The sequence below is a fragment of the Vulpes lagopus genome, chromosome 21 (assembly GCF_018345385.1).
Source record: "Vulpes lagopus strain Blue_001 chromosome 21, ASM1834538v1, whole genome shotgun sequence".
Classification (NCBI taxonomy): Eukaryota; Metazoa; Chordata; class Mammalia; order Carnivora; family Canidae; genus Vulpes; species Vulpes lagopus.
This window is the reverse complement of record NC_054844.1, coordinates 14,982,682-14,998,606: the sequence shown is the minus strand read 5'-3', so window position 1 is coordinate 14,998,606 and position 15,925 is coordinate 14,982,682. Positions and strand designations below refer to the sequence as shown.

The window sequence follows — 15,925 nt, the reverse complement described above, 5'->3', positions numbered from 1 at the left end:
TCTCTCTCTCTCATTCACTCTCTCTCCCTCTCAAATAAATAAATAAAATCTTTAAAAATAATTAAAGCAGTATTTTAGGAAGATTACTGAAATAATCTATTAGTCACTCATCAAATTAAGGGTGATCCAACTGTCTTTCTCACTGAATACTGACAGTAACTCTGCCACATAGTAGGTCCATTTTACAGATGAGAAAACTGAAACTCAAAGAGAGATGAAATCACTTGTCCAAGGTCACGCAGAATATGTCAGGGCTAAGATTCCAACCCAGGTCTCCATTCCAAACCTACCCTACTTAGGGAACAATCATTTGGTTGAAAACACATTTACTTAATTCAACTATTTGACAGGTAGTCTTAAGAATTTAACAGACATTTCTATTTCCAGTCTTGTGAGAATTCCTACCTGGCTAACCACATTCACCATTTCCTGACAGCACTATTTAGTTGTCCCCATCAACTCAAGTTATTTCTTTGACTAAAGACAGTGATTACATTAATTTGATTATATCAGGGTATATACTTCTCAAGAAATGTAAGTCCATCTTAGAGAAACCAAAATAGCAAATCTGAGAAGGTAAATATAATTTCTTCTGTGTGAGCAAACAACAAGAAAAAGTTTAGCCACATATAGATTTTCCTGGGGCAGATAAGACAGACCAGGGTGGAGAAGTCAGCTGCGAGGCTACCAATGTGATTTAGGTGTATAATAGAACAAGCCAAGCATAGGAATAAAAGAAAAGAGAAAGGGGAGAATCCACAAGATATTTTTTATGGAAGATACAGTAAGACTATAATCAATACTCTGCCATGCAGAGGAATAAACACAAAATAAAAGGCTCTGACTACATAAAGATTTATGAAGTTGAGATGTACACTCATGAAACATCTAGAGAGAAAGAAAATATATAGTTAGGTATTCAATCACATTCAATCATCAGAGAAACAGGGGAGAGGGAATGTAAACTAATCCCTGGAACTTAGAGCCTTGAAACACAGAGAGGACTGTGATGGCCAGGGCATGAATAAAAAAGTATGAATTCCAAGCACAGGGAACATCATAAACCCAAAATTCCAAAGAATAGAAATTCTAAGTAATGATCAGAAGACTCAAATAAGTTCAGAAATGAAAGGATCCTCAGGGATCATGTGTCTGCTTTTTTGTTTAATGTTTTAAATAGACTCAATTTTTTAGGGAAGTTTTAGGGTTACACAGCAAAATTGAGCAGAAGGTACAAAGACTTCCCATCTCCTTTTGTCCCCATACATGCATAGCCTCCTCCACCTCATACATGTCAATACCCCCCCCACCCCACCAGAGCAGGGCATTTGCTGATGCACTGATGAATCTCCATCATATAAGCTAGTACACTGAAGTCCCCAGCCCAAGACCACAGGGCCAGATGCAGAGGTAGGACTAAAATGCTGAAGTCCCAATCCTATATTCTTCCCAAAGAAGCCAAAAGGCATTCAGTGAAGCATACATGACCAAATAGATTCCCACCAATCATCCCAAAGGATACCAGATTTCAAATTGGACTGTAAAAATAGCTACTGTCATGTACCAAAACAATTTCTTTCCAGAGTAGATGGAACTCTGCTTTTCTCTGGGACATCTTCAGGTAGCATCGATGCCTCTAGACTAGACTCTACATGATACTCACTATGTACCATAGTTTCTCTACATTATGTAATTACTAAGGTAATACTACAAGCAATCAAACACAGTATCCATCTACAGACTGAAACTGATTTTTTTTTTCTTCCTGGAGCCAGCTCTATGGAGGTGTTTTCACTAATAGAGATCCATATCAGATCTTTGCCTATATAAAGAGACCTCTCACAGTATTTTAAAATGATTATCCAAAGGTTAATAATCCAGTGTTGGCTGGTTCATCATTTGAAACAGGGCAGCTGCATATCCTGACGATGGGCAAAGTCTGCTCTGTGTACAGCAGTGTACCTCCCCAGTGATATTTTAGTTTGATTAATGGAAGTTTCTCAAGGGCAGGGCCTCCTAACTTCTACTGCTCTCGTGTCTTTCACAAAGACATGGAAAGTACTGAGTATACAGCAGGAGTCTCTCTCTCTTTCTCTCTCTCTCTCTCTCTCTCTCTCTCTATATATATATATATATATATATGTAAATTAAAGTAGGCTCCACACCCAGCATGGAACCCCATGTTGGACTTAAGCTCACAACCCTGAAATCCAGAGTTGGATGCTTGACCAGCTGAGTCACCCAGGAGCCCCTATTTTCCTGTTTCTTTTTTTTTTTTTTCAACTTTTGACTCCAGGATACAGTCATTATTATAATTTAAATTATTTTATTTAGCAGGTGTGACTCCAGGATACAGTCATTATTATAATTTAAATTATTTTATTTAGCAGGTGTATATATATATATATATATATATATATATATAGTTGAAAAAAAAAACAGGAAAATAGGGGCTCCTGGGTGACTCAGCTGGTCAAGCATCCAACTCTGGATTTCAGGGTTGTGAGCTTAAGTCCAACATGGGGTTCCATGCTGGGTGTGGAGCCAACTTTTTTTAAAAAAAAGGAAAATAAACTGTGTTTATAAAGATTTAGAAGACTAAGATAAATTTCTTGTTTCTTCTTGGAAAACTATCAGAAGCACTGAAATTTCTCCCCACATACTAAAGAGAAAAAAAAAAAAAACAACTCCCTCAAAACATCAAATCCTACAGAGCTTGAGCTTCTTTGCCAAATCCAAATAAAATGAGAACCTACCTTTCCACTGAATCCACAATACAAACTTAATTAATACAAACTTAATTAATAATCTCCAAGGAAACATGAACAAGTTCTTTTTTCCACTAGAAAATTAACTACATGACTCTTTCTGGTAGATCATCTCACATCTTCAGGTAATGACAAATCTTTAGGGTCTGTCCCCTCCTGTGTCTGAGGACCATGGAGGTCCATGGTCCAATGGTCCATGGTCCATTGGTCCATGCCAATTTCCAAAATCACCATGAAGAGCACTTATATTTCCCATTAGTCACTGGCATTATTTGAATAAAATACACTCCTTTTCAGACACAATGCCCTTTCACTTATATGCAACTACTTAACTGCCTAACACCCCTCCTGATTTTTCCAAGATGCCTTCATGCTTAATTCTTCACTTCCTGCAATCAAAAAATAAAAGGCTCCTTTCTCCCCAAATCTGCTTACAGAAACATTGCTAACCAAACATAAATATGACAAAGAAATTAATTAAAGGTAAAAGTGACAGAGAGAGAATTTGTCAAAAATGATATATAGTAATGGAAGATTCTTGAATCTCTAATTAATCTAGGTTACTCTAGAATTTCCTGCAGGGTTCTGAATCTGAAGTGCTCACAGGAACCCTCTGCGGAGCTTGTGAAAATGCAGATTCCTGGGCTCTTCTCCCCACTATGGATATTTAAAGCTACTGAGGGACTTGGAAATGTTCATTCGAGAATCTCTACATGTTAGATGAAGAGTCTGACATACCTTAAGCATGCTAGACACCTAGCTTAGTGTCAAATGTTAAATTTGAATTTCTCTCTCTCTCTCTCTCTCTCTCACACACACACACACTCTTACCTTCTGGCCATGGGGACAGGAGTGTGTCTACTAGGTGTTCAACTGAAAAGTTTATCCAAATCCAGATTACAAGAATAGTTAATTCGGATATTTTTACCAGACTATAAAGACCACAACCTTGACATCATTAACCACATTCCGTCAGAACCAAAGCACCAGTTAAGTGGCATTCTTTTAGGAAGTAATTACCAGAAGCTACTCTTATCTCAGACTTTGCTTTAGGCGAGGAAGACCAGACTATACAAAGAGAGTCAGAAGTTGCAGCCAGTGTCTTCACATTTTAAAAATATCCTGTATAGTTTGCTAGAGCAGAGATGAAACATTTATCCTTCTCTTGCAACCACTTTAGTTTCCAAGGGACTGACTCACAGCTGAGGCAGACTGACGAGAGGTACATCCGTTAGACAAGCACACAACACACACCAAAGTTAACTGAAAAATTTCAAAGTGCCTTTTTATGCCTTTAACTCAAAGATGAACACATTTCAAGGTGACCCAATCCTCAAGTGACAGACAGTGTTTTAAAAGGGCCAGAGCTCTCCACTTAAACAATTTCTAGTGACATGTTTAAATCGCATCCTCAAGGGCTCTATCTGCTGTCCTATTTACTAGTCTTTCTTTCCAGAGGTATCCCATTTTAAGTGAGTGCTTGAAGTTTCTCTTCCTTTCTAACAATTAATATCTATGGGGCAGAGATGCTTAAAAACATTTTTTTTGACTAAGGAGGCACCATAGAGGACCAATCCAAATTATTATAGTTTTTTTTTCTATTTATCAGAACAGTATCAGAATAATAAAAGACAGCCTTGGGGCACCTGGGTGGCTCAGTGGTTGAGCTTCTGCCTTTGGGTCAGGTCGTGATCCTGGGGTCCTGGAATCGAGTCCCACATCAAGCTCCCCACAGGGAGCCTGCTTCTCCCTCTGCCTATGTCTCTGCCTCTCTGTGTCTCTCATGAATAAATAAATAGAATCTTTAAAAAAATAAAAATAAAAATAGTAAATAATAGCCTCATTACTCATGCTCACAAGCAAATAGTAAAAGACTTCTAAGGTAAAAGCCAGAGTTCATAAAAGGATGCCCAATTTAAAATCTAAGGATAAATATAATTATTATATTGACAGTGTATGTATTTCATAAATAGAATATGAAGGATTGTTTTCTTTCTTCACTAAAATATTACTCTTACCCATTATAATATAATGAGGAGATTACACTAGAAATCTAAAAACTGGGTTCCTATAGTTAAAGAAACATGCCACGCTGGTTTTACTCAGGCCCTTTGCGGAAACTACTATCTGTTAAAATATCCTTTACCAAAAAGCTTCCCCTGAACTGCCTGTGAATTCCTCTGTATTTCTGCAATCTGACTACTTCTCTGTAATGATTTATATGACTATCTCCCTTAGTGGACTGTGAACTCCAGGGAGAGCACAGAACAGGTAATGCTTATTTTGATAATTTTATATCCCAGACATTACTATAAGTATCCAGAAACAAGTGCCAGCAACAGCAGGCACGCCACATAGTTTGTTTTTTTAAAAAACTATGTATATACTATGTATAGTATAAACTATTTATACTATAAATTTATAACATATAAAAATAAATTTTAAAAAATTTATTCTGGTGCCCTCTTTCCTTTTCCTTTCTGACCATTGTTGGGAAGGGTGGTGGGGGAGAGGATAATCAAAGTTCTCATTATAGAGAGAAACATAGATAGATGATAATTAGATAAATATAGAAGTAAATGCGCACGCCGTGTGTGTGTGTGTGTGTGTGTGTGTGTGTATAGTACATACATTCTCTAGCTCTGCCAAGTGGGAGACTTGGGAATATAGACACTCCATTTACCATGAGCATACCAACTGCCCAGATCTTGCTTCTAAATACCATCATCCACCAAAAGAAACACTCAGAGAAATGGCTGGCTCTGGTGCTAGGGCAAGGAAAGTATCAAATAAACCTGGAATACCTTGTGAAGCTGGAAAATAGGAAGTACTTAAAAGTAATGGTCATGTCAAAAAAAGAGAGAAGCCAGGTTGAAGGGCTCTCGTAGGCAAAATCTGGGACAATCTGAATATTAACTAATAATAGTAACAATTACAAAACATGGGGAAAATAAGAAACCTCAAATACACACTAATATAAACAAGCAAACATAAATAAATTGAAAATTTGCAGAGGAACAGGATATTTAAATAGTTTCAAGGTACCACCCCACAGGGGCACCTGGGTGACTCAGCAGGTTAAGTATCCAACTCTTAAAAAAAAAAAGATTTTGTTTATTTATTTAAGAGAGAGAGAGAGAGAGAGCACAAGTGGGAAGCGGAAGAGAGAGAGAAGAACAAGTAAACTCCACACTAGGCTCAGAACCTGACGTGGGGCTCAATCCCACAACCCTGAGATCATGACCTGAGCTGAAATCCAGAGTTGGATGCTTGACTGACTGAGCCACACAGGCACCCTGTATCCAACTCTTGATCTCAGCTCAGGTCTTGATCCCAGGGTCATAAGTTCAAGCCCTGTGTTGGGCTCCATGCTAGGCATGGAGCCTAGTTAAAAAAATTTTTAAAGTACCACCCCTACAAAATACATACTAATTGCAAAGGTTAAAAACTGACTTTACTGGGGCATCTGGGTGTGGCTCAGTTGGTTAAGTGTCTGCCTTTAAGCATCCTGGGATTGAGCCTGACATTGGGCTCTCTGCTCAGTGGGGAGCCTGCTTCTCCCTCTCCCTCTGCCTGCCACTTTACCTGTTTGTGTTCTTTCTCTCTCTCTCTCTGTCAAATATATAAATAGAATCTTTTTAAAAAACTAACTTTACTATGGGAAGGCTAGCTACCACCTTAACCGAGTGATCAAAATGAACATCATCCATAATGAAACAAATCAAAATCATATGCTTACTTAATAGGATGCAGCAAGAACACAGCATCTTTTCTGTGATAATTCTGTCAAAGATGCATGACCTACATTTAACCACAAAAAAACCCCAATGCAGACAGAAACTGAGGAACATTCTACAAAATACCTGGTCTGTAGACTGCAAAAGCGTGAAGATCCTGCAAGTCCATGAAAGACTATTCTATACTGAAGAAGACTAAAGAGACACAGGACAAAGGCAATGTGTGATTCTGAACTGGATCTTTTTTGAAATAAAGCACAGTATTTGAACAAGTGGCTACATTTGAATGAGATTCATGTACTGGATATAATAATGCATCAATGTTAACATTCTCACTATAATGGTTGCAATGCTGTTGTAGCTATTAAGAAAAATCTCCTAGAGGAAATAAACAACCAGAGGTAGTGACACAACATGTCAGTCAGCCATTTTCCTCAAATGGTTCAGAGGAAAAAGATCTTCCTACGGTACTTATGACTTTCCTAAAAGTTTAAGGTTGTTTTAAAGTTAAAAGAAAAAGGTGTAGCAAAAAGAATTTTTTTGTTATTCTGGTTTATAATCCATATTTAATGGAAGGATAATAAATTCATCATTACCAATATCATAATTACATAAAATAATGACTTTCATAGTATCTTTTTACCCAAGCTCCTAGAATATTCTGCACACGTGCATAAGTGCACACACACACACACATGCACATACAGAGGCAGCTATGGTACAAAGAACTTGGAACCAGAAGTTCTGGATTTGAATCATGACCTCAACTCTTACTAACTCTGAAACATTTAACAAGTTACTTACACTCTCAACGCTTTAGTTTTCTCACCTATGAGATGAGGATTACTAGAAGAATTAAAAGAGAAAATGTTTACAAAATTACCCTATTAGACCCCAAAATAATATATATATATATATATATATATATATTAAGCATTAAGGAGAAAAAATACTGGATTCAGATATAAAATACACACTAACTTAAAATATTGCACAAACCGAGTTTAATGTCAAAAAAAATCTCAAGTTAACTCCACTTGGTCCATTTCCTTCAGAAATCTATAAATTTTTAAATTTTATTCTTACCTAAACTGAGCTACAGCCAAATTTTCACATGCCACCTAATAAAGAATATGCTACCATACATTTTGTTTTAGGCAGGGATTGGCTTTTTTAACTCAAAGACAAACTTCAACATCCTTCTGTCTCACTAACTAACTAAATAAATAAATGGAATTATTGAAGGGTGATTTATGTCATTTCTCTCCTAAAATCTAGAGACTCTTAATTCTGCTTGCCTTGTTTACAACTAAAGAGATTCTAGTTCTCAGGAAACTATAAAGAGAGGTCTCAGACTTAGAAATCAAAAAAACAAAATGAACAAGAAAGTCATCTCAAATTAACAAAACAAATTACAAATTTTCAGTAAGTACTTATTTTCATTCTTTCTTCTTCTTTTTTCAATCAAGAGACAGGATGGGTTTTTAAACCCAGCAAGACAAGGTAAGCCCAAAGACTGGAGCATGAAAGCTGGGATTTTATAAAAATACAAAGAGACAAGAAAAAGAAATTAAGGAAACTAAAACTCCTCTACTCTGATCACTTGGCAGATCACTCCCAGGTCCCCACTCCACGATGCTCTGAGGTGTATCAGTACATCTATGTAAAGAATTCCCAAAAGTGCCTGGGTGGCTCAGTCAGCTGAGCATCCCTCGATTTTGGCTCAGGTCATGATCTCATAGGTCATGGAATCCAGCCCCACATTGGGCTCCATGCTCAGTGGGGAATCTGAGTGAGATTCTCTCCTCATGCTCCTTCCCCTGCTCTCTCTCTTGAATGAATAAATAATCTTAAAAAAAAAATTCCCAGAGGAAGGATGGGTTTAACATGTCATCCCAGAAAAGTTCTTATTCAGTGATATCTAAAACTACTCTCCTAATCTACCAAAGATTGGATACTTCCATTCTCTCTCAAAATAAACATCTTCTCTAAAACAAATTGCAATGGTTAAGGTGTGGATTATGGGGGCACCTGGCTGGCTCAGTCATATAGCATTCAAGTCTTCATCTTGGGTTCAAGCTTCACATTGGGTATAGAATTCACTTAATAAAAAAAAAAAAAAAAATAAGGCAGCCCCGGTGGCGCAGCGGTTTAGCGCCGCCTGCAGCCCAGGGCGTGATCCTGGAGACCCAGGATCGGAGTCCCACATCGGGCTCCCTGCATGGAACCTGCTTCTCCCTCTGCCTGTGTCTCTGCCTCTCTCTTTCTCTCAATCTGAATAAATAAATAAATCTTAAAAAAAAAAAAGGAAAAGAAAAAAAGAAGAAAGAAAAAAAGGTAAAAAGAAAAAGAAAAAGGTGGATTATGGGAAGAAAACAAAAAGCTTTCACAGGGGATCCCTGGGGGGGTCAGCGGTTTAGCGCCTGCCTTCGGTCCAGGGCGTGATCTTGGAGACCCAGGATGAGCCCATGTCGGGCTCCCTGCATGGGGCATGCTTCTCCCTCTGCCTGTGTCTCTGCCCCTTTCTCTATCCCTGTGTCTCTCATGAATAAATAAATAAAATCTTTCAAAAAAAAAAAAAAAACATCTCACAAAGACATGGGCAAACCTAAGAGACTCACATTAAAATTATTCACCTGCTGTTGACTTGCTGGTCAACAATACAATCTTGTATTACAGACTGAGTGCCCCCAATTAGCACCAAGAGACAGTGTCCAGTGGTTAACCATGCAGCGTTAGCACCAAACCACCTAGGTTTGAATTCTGGCTCTGACACCTTAGCTCTGCCTAAGCTCTGCCTAACTGGTTTTTGGCAAGTTACTTAAAACTCTCTGTATCTCAGTTTGTACATCTGCAAAAAGGACATCAGAGTAGAATCTTCATAGAGCTGTTGCGAAGAGTAACTGAGATAATGCAAAAAGTATTTAACATACTGCCTGGAATGTAGCTAGAGCTCTATGTTAACCATTATCTTTGTACCTAGCATCTAGGCACAGTGTCTGGCACGTGGCTAGTGTTGAAGAATTATTCTCCAGCATCCTGTGCTTGGCCAAACTTTAAGATTTAAAATTTCATTCCAAGTTATTTTTTAAAAAATTCTTTAAAGATAGCTTTGCAGTGGAAAAATCATTACCAAAATCTGCGTTCTGCATCAAAGTTACTCTTTAGCAGGAGTGGCAAAAATGAGCTCCCTACATTCTTGGTTCTTACCTAAGTTCTTCAAGGGAAAATAAAAGTTACAATGTCAGAAGGCGGAACACTTGGATATCATAATCCATTCAAGGTACAGCTTAGGTACCTCTAGCTAATTGCTTAAGCGGACAAAAATAAATGAAAAATAACTGCTTATCACATTTGCAATTATTTTAATTGTACCTTTGGCTTGATGCCCAGCTCCTGAATCAGACCTAGGTCTGTGAAAGCAGGAACTATCCTTGTCCATCTTGTATCCAGAATACTACTACCCAGTGCATAACTGGTATTCAATAACCACTTTTTGAATGAATGAATGTGCTTCATAAAATACAAAATCCCATCATGGCTCTTGGTTTGGCAACTAGCCAAAGCTAATCTCCTTTATCTGTGTTTTAAACAAATAAGAGGCCCCTTTTGTTTGTTCTGACTTGCACTACAGAAAGCGCCTCCACAGAGTAAAATAATCTTTACATTCCTCAGTAATCATGATCTCTGATCATTCCAACTGAGGATATATGCCTAAAATAATCTCCTGTGAATGTAATACAGGAAAGCCATCCCTCCAAATTAAAAATCAGCTTTTGAAAAAAAAATAAATAAAAATAAAAATCAGTTTTGGGGCAGCCTAGGTGGATCAGCAGTTTAGCACCACTTTCAGCCCAGGGCATGATCTGGAGACCCAGGATCAAGTCCCACATCGGGCTCCCTGCATGGAGCCTGCTTCTCCCTCTGCCTGTGTCTCTCATTAATAAATAAATAAATCTTTAAAAATAAATACATACATACATACATAAAATAAAAATCAGTTTTCAATTGCTTTCTTTCCCTATTGTTTTTCAGATACTTTTGACATTTTTCTTTCTGTACACAAGAGCTTACAGATTTACAGAGTAGGGAGATCATTAGAAGTCACCTAATACAACACCCCCATTTTCCAGATGCCTCCAAAGAAAATTACATTTGAATGGAAGCCATAAATAAATAAATAAATAAATAAATAAATAAATAAATAAATAAAAATAAATAAAATTTTTTTGAAAAATGAAAGGAAGCCACACAGTCAACATAAGCCTCTTGAGACAAAAGTAACAAATTTAAATTTTAATAATGTTCAGAAAAAGGAAAGTGTACCTCCCCTAGCACCTGCCTACACAGAAATGCCCCAGTTCTCCCAAGCAAGGAGCGGTTCTAAATTCATTAGTTCATTCAACAGACATCTTTGAGGGCCTCTGGTACGGTGAAAACTATTCCAGGTGCCTGAGATACACCAATAAACAAAAAGAAAGATCACTGCCTGAGCGTACCTACATTTTAGGCAAAACTTGGGAGGTGTCTAGGAGAATAAAGAAAAGAACATAGGAACATTTTAATAGAATACATAAGGCAAGAAACGCCCCATAGCACCATAGAGCTCATTAGGCTAGTGGTTCTCAAACTTGAGTGTGCTGCAGAACCACCCAGAGGACTTAGAACTCAGAAGGCCCAGCCCCATCCCAGAACTGATTCATTAAGATGTCAACGGGGCCCGAGAATGTGCATTTCTTTTTTTTTTTTTTAATTTTTTATTTATTTATGATAGTCACAGAGAGAGAGAGAGGCAGAGACACAGGCAGAGGGAGAAGCAGGCTCCATGCACCGGGAGCCCCATGCGGGACTCGATCCCGGGTCTACAGGATCGCGCCCTGGGCCAAAGGCAGGCGCTAAACCGCTGCGCCACCCAGGGATCCCAGAATGTGCATTTCTAATATGATCTCATACAATGTCAACACTGCTAGTCCAGGAAGCAAACTTTGACAGCCAATGACTTAGGTGGAAACAAATCAAGTAGCTTGGCCAGAACCACAGGCTGCTCAATACCAGGCCCAGATTTAGGGCTTTTAACCCTTCCGACTACAAACTAATCAAGCTTTTATAAGGATACAGCTGTCACTTGCGCACAAAGGGCAGTAAGAATTGCGGAAAGAAAGTGTTTTTATCTTTATGTTTGAGTTGGAGAAAATCAGAAATGTTTTAAGTATAAAATACCCTACACAGACAGCACTGATCACTAACCATAGACATAAAAATTAACATTAAAGTTAGAGGATTTGCTTTCTTTCACATATCTAAATGCCATGATAAAAGTAGGTTTTCCCTAAAGGGTTTGATCATAAGGGTGAGGCTCAGTCTCAAATGAGCCTATTTATTAAAAAAAAAAAAAAATCTATTAACTAGAGGTATATACACTTCATATAAATAAGTGATTGGATTAGTAATAATTTCAGGTTTTTTGTGCTAATTATATTTTCTAAAATTTTTACAATAGGCATGAATTCCTTTTGTAATAGGGAATTCACATTAATTTCTTTAAAAGAAGTGACAGTGTTTATTCAAAAAGACTTTTAATTAGAAAACTATAAAAGGCATCAGTTAATATACTGCATAAATTAATACTGAATGATTTTTTTCCTAGTACATAAATAATTCAAGTAACCTATTTTACATTTTAGGCTAAATCTCTGTCTGGAATAATGATTAATACCAGTGAAGGGGGAAAAAAAATCCTTGAAATGTATCTGATTTTATTTAAACAAAGAGAATAAAGCAAAACTATGATGCTTTAAATAGCTGCAAAAAAACTACATTTACAATTATTCTACATAACAATTGTTTTTTGTCTTTACTGTTACTTTTCAACAAATGTACGGATGTGATGGTAATTTTTGCAAATAAAGTAAAATGTCACGTGTCAATTTTATCAATAAAAAAAGTAAAAATTGTTTTGATTGTATTTCTTGGAAGAAAAATAAACATCTAAGTTTTGGAAAACAATGGTGTATGCTCAGTGTGTGCAAAGTTAAAGAGCCATATTCCAGAAGATACCAATGTAAGGCCTACACTCCATCCTGTACCCCATCCACCATCTTTCAGGATCTCCTAATCTGGGGAATATGCCTTTATTACTAAAGTCCACATCTCAGATTTAAACTAGAGTTTAAAACATAATCTGCCAAAGGGCAATAACTGAAGGAGAATCAATTTGGTGAAGAAATCAAGTATCTTTATAAAGACACACACTTACCATTTAACAAAAGTTCTGGACTACCTCCTTAAGTCTAGCCTATTTAATTGGAACAGTCACTTTTAAAGAAAAAAAAAAACAAAAAGTGCTTCTGTGTGTCCTAAAAAACCATAGCTAATTTTCTGAAAACTAGCCCCTAAAACCAGAATTCTACAGAACACTATTATTATTACTGAGTACCCAGAATGTACCAAACACTTTAAATCCTCTCATTTGATCTCCAAACTGCCCTACGAAGTACTACTATTATAACCATTTTACAGATCAAAAAAAAAAAAAAAAAAAAAAACTTAAGCACAGAGTGATCAAGTAAGTTGCCCAAAATCACACAACTAAGTCGAAGATCCAGGATACAGACATCCGGAGCTCTACTTAAGCCGAGATCTTTAACCTTTGGCCCCGATCGTGGTTCTGCTGTTTGAATTATGGAATTCTCACATTTCAGCAAATCAGAAGTAAACTTTTTCTTGCCACGGTTGATAATATCAATAAAATGAAAAATGATCAAATAATTCATGCACCTTCAGGAATCTCCGGGCTTCGCAAACCTCACACGACTCGCGGTAGTTACGGAGATGGGGCACCTTTCCCGGGAGCAAGGCCACGCCCGGCCACCTGGGGGCACAGGTGTGGCCACGCCGCGGACACCGCGGACACCGCGGACACCCAGCGGGAAGTCAGTCGCAAGGGGCTCGCCCGGGGGGGCCTGCCTCGTTTGTGGGTTTAGCTCGTGCGTTTCGGTGGTTTGGGGGCTTGTTGTGCTGTGCTGAGGGGCCTTTCGGGGAGGGGGTCGCTGGTTTGGGGCCTGGTCTGTCCGCCAGCAGCGGAGGCAGAAGGAACGAGCCCCGCTGGGCCACGCCACGCGGGCCCCTCGCACGTCTCCCGCTCGCACCGGGCCCGGCGCCCGCGAGCGCAGGAGCCGCCGCGTCTCGGGCCTGGGTTGCCCGGGGCGGGCGCGGGCGCGGGCGGAGCACCCGCGGGGGGCGGCGAGCGCGGGGAGCGCTGTGCGGGGGCGAGGGCGATGGGGGCGGTGGGGGCGGGCGGGGACCGCCCGCGGGGCCCTTACCCAGCTCGGTGCCCCAGTTGCGCGCGGACATGGCGCTGCCGGCTGCTGGCGCCCGGCTGGCTCCCTCGGCGCGGCCCTCCCGCCCCCGCCCCGCCCCGCCAGGCGGCGCCGCGCTCGCCCCGCCCCTGGCCCTCGGGGGCGGGGCCGCGGACCCGGGGCGCGCGCCCCCGCGCCAGGCCCCGCCGCCCCTCGGCGCCCTCCCCCGCCAGGTGCGCGGCTCGGGCGCTGGCGCCCCGCGCGGTGCCGCCAAAGCCCGTTTTAAGATGCTTCAGTTGCCAAATGCGCTGAACCAACACGTTTAGAAACTTTTAACTCCAAGAGGAAGTCACGGGAGGGGAAGGAGGGTCCGTCCCAGGTACTGCCCAAGCGCATGCGGAGCGCGGCAGCCCCGTACCCCGCACACGCTGCGGCCTCCACCCTGGACCTCGGGGACAGGCGGCTGCGCTGCGGGGAGAGCGGGAGCGGCCTAGGGGCGACGAGCCTGGTGCCTCCGCGTGGCACTGAGTGATGCGGCGGGACGCGGGGCACATCAGCGGCCTCTCTTCCTTTTTTTTTTTTTTTTTTTCCCCATCAACTGCCCTTCTAAGCTTCATTTTTGTCATCTCTAAGAAATGACCTTGACAATTTCTTGGAAATTATTAGAGAAACTCAGAATCTGTGATACTAACTTTTTTTATTTTCAGCCTATAACTTTTCTGTAACCAGGATGTTTAAATTGGCTGGAGTCACTCAACATAGACTAGTAGTCAACTCATCTCAACAGAGGCACCTCCACTCTGCTGAAAGAAAAGTCTTAGTTGTAGCTTGTCCACCATGAGCCTGTCACTGTGCTAGGTGCTTTCAGATGTATGACAGCATGGGAGTCTCAGAACAATCCCGCCAAGTACGTAGATCTCCATTGCTAAGCCTGCAGACACGAATGTTCTGAATAAAGAGGCGTCCTGGTGTAGTGGAAAGTGAGTAGGTTCTATCCCCTCCCCTGATTAGATCAGCAATTCCACTTTTTTTTTTTTCTTAGATTTTATTTATTTATTAATGAGAGAGAAAGGGGCAAAGACATCAGCAGAGGGAGAAGCAGGCTCCCTGCAGGGAGCCTGATGCAGGACTCCATCCCAGGACCCTGGGATCATGCCCTGAGCTAAAGGCAGACACTCAAACACTGAGCCACCCAGGCGTCCCAGCAATCCCACTTATTAACTAGGTGGTTCTAGGAATGTTACTGTCTTCTTGTCTGTAAAATGGGGAGATCAAAATATATATGTCTTGCAAAGCTGCTCAATGTGTATAAAGCACCTAAAAAATGTTACTGCATATAGTAGATGCTCAACAAATGAAAGCTGTTAATGTTATTGTCAGGTTCACACAACAGTTATGGGGATAAATAGGAAAAGTAATTCCAGTCTTATTCCCCTACGCTGAGCTGCCTCTCTGCTTGTCAAGACATAGCTATTGCTCAGTGATTTTAGACATGTTTAGATTCTACTCATATGTATAACAGCATTTTTCCTTTATTTTCATTTTAACCCTGAAAAAGTGAAAAACAGGCTGTGAAAGTCCAGAGCAGCTAGACCATGGTGCTCCCAAGTAGAACATAAACAATTTCACAAAACATCAATATCAGCCAAGGTCACTGCAACCGCATTTGAACGCGGAAAACAAACATGAACATGTACAAACCACAAAAAATGAAAAAAACAGTTCCCATCCTGGCTAATGTAACTGTCACTTCTTTACCCATCTGCTTTAACCTCACCTCATTTTTCTTGTATTTCAACCAAGAATTAAGATGCCCTGTCATAGAATTATCACCACTTCCTGCCAGCATCCAATCCAGAGTAATGTTCTGCTTCTTTGAACCTTCTCCAAATCATATAACACAAGCCCAAACCCTATGTCATTTCTAACACTTTCTTACTGAGGCACTTCACAGTTCCATATGTTGTTTATCCTTGTTCCAACAAATCGATAAACCCAAATTTATCCAACTATAGGTGCATTCCTGTGGTCTTCAGCTAGAAAGCACTGACATCCCTAAAAGATACAAAGAAAATAAATGGAATTCTGATTTTAGGGGAAGATACAACTCTAAGCCAGATTC

The 15,925-nt window shown here is 40.0% G+C and overlaps 1 protein-coding gene across 2 annotated transcripts in view; it reads right to left on the bottom strand.

The window, feature by feature from the left end:
- DERA (deoxyribose-phosphate aldolase) overlaps window positions 1–13,916 on the bottom strand; it is a 117,368-nt gene extending 103,452 nt beyond the window's left edge. For both annotated transcript variants that reach the window (XM_041736100.1, XM_041736101.1), the window contains exon 1: window positions 13,828–13,916. In XM_041736100.1, the coding sequence (XP_041592034.1) occupies window positions 13,828–13,858 (31 nt within the window). In that variant the 5' untranslated portion in view covers window positions 13,859–13,916. The remainder of the gene's footprint in view (window positions 1–13,827) is intronic.
- Between the last annotated feature and the right edge of the window lie 2,009 nt (window positions 13,917–15,925).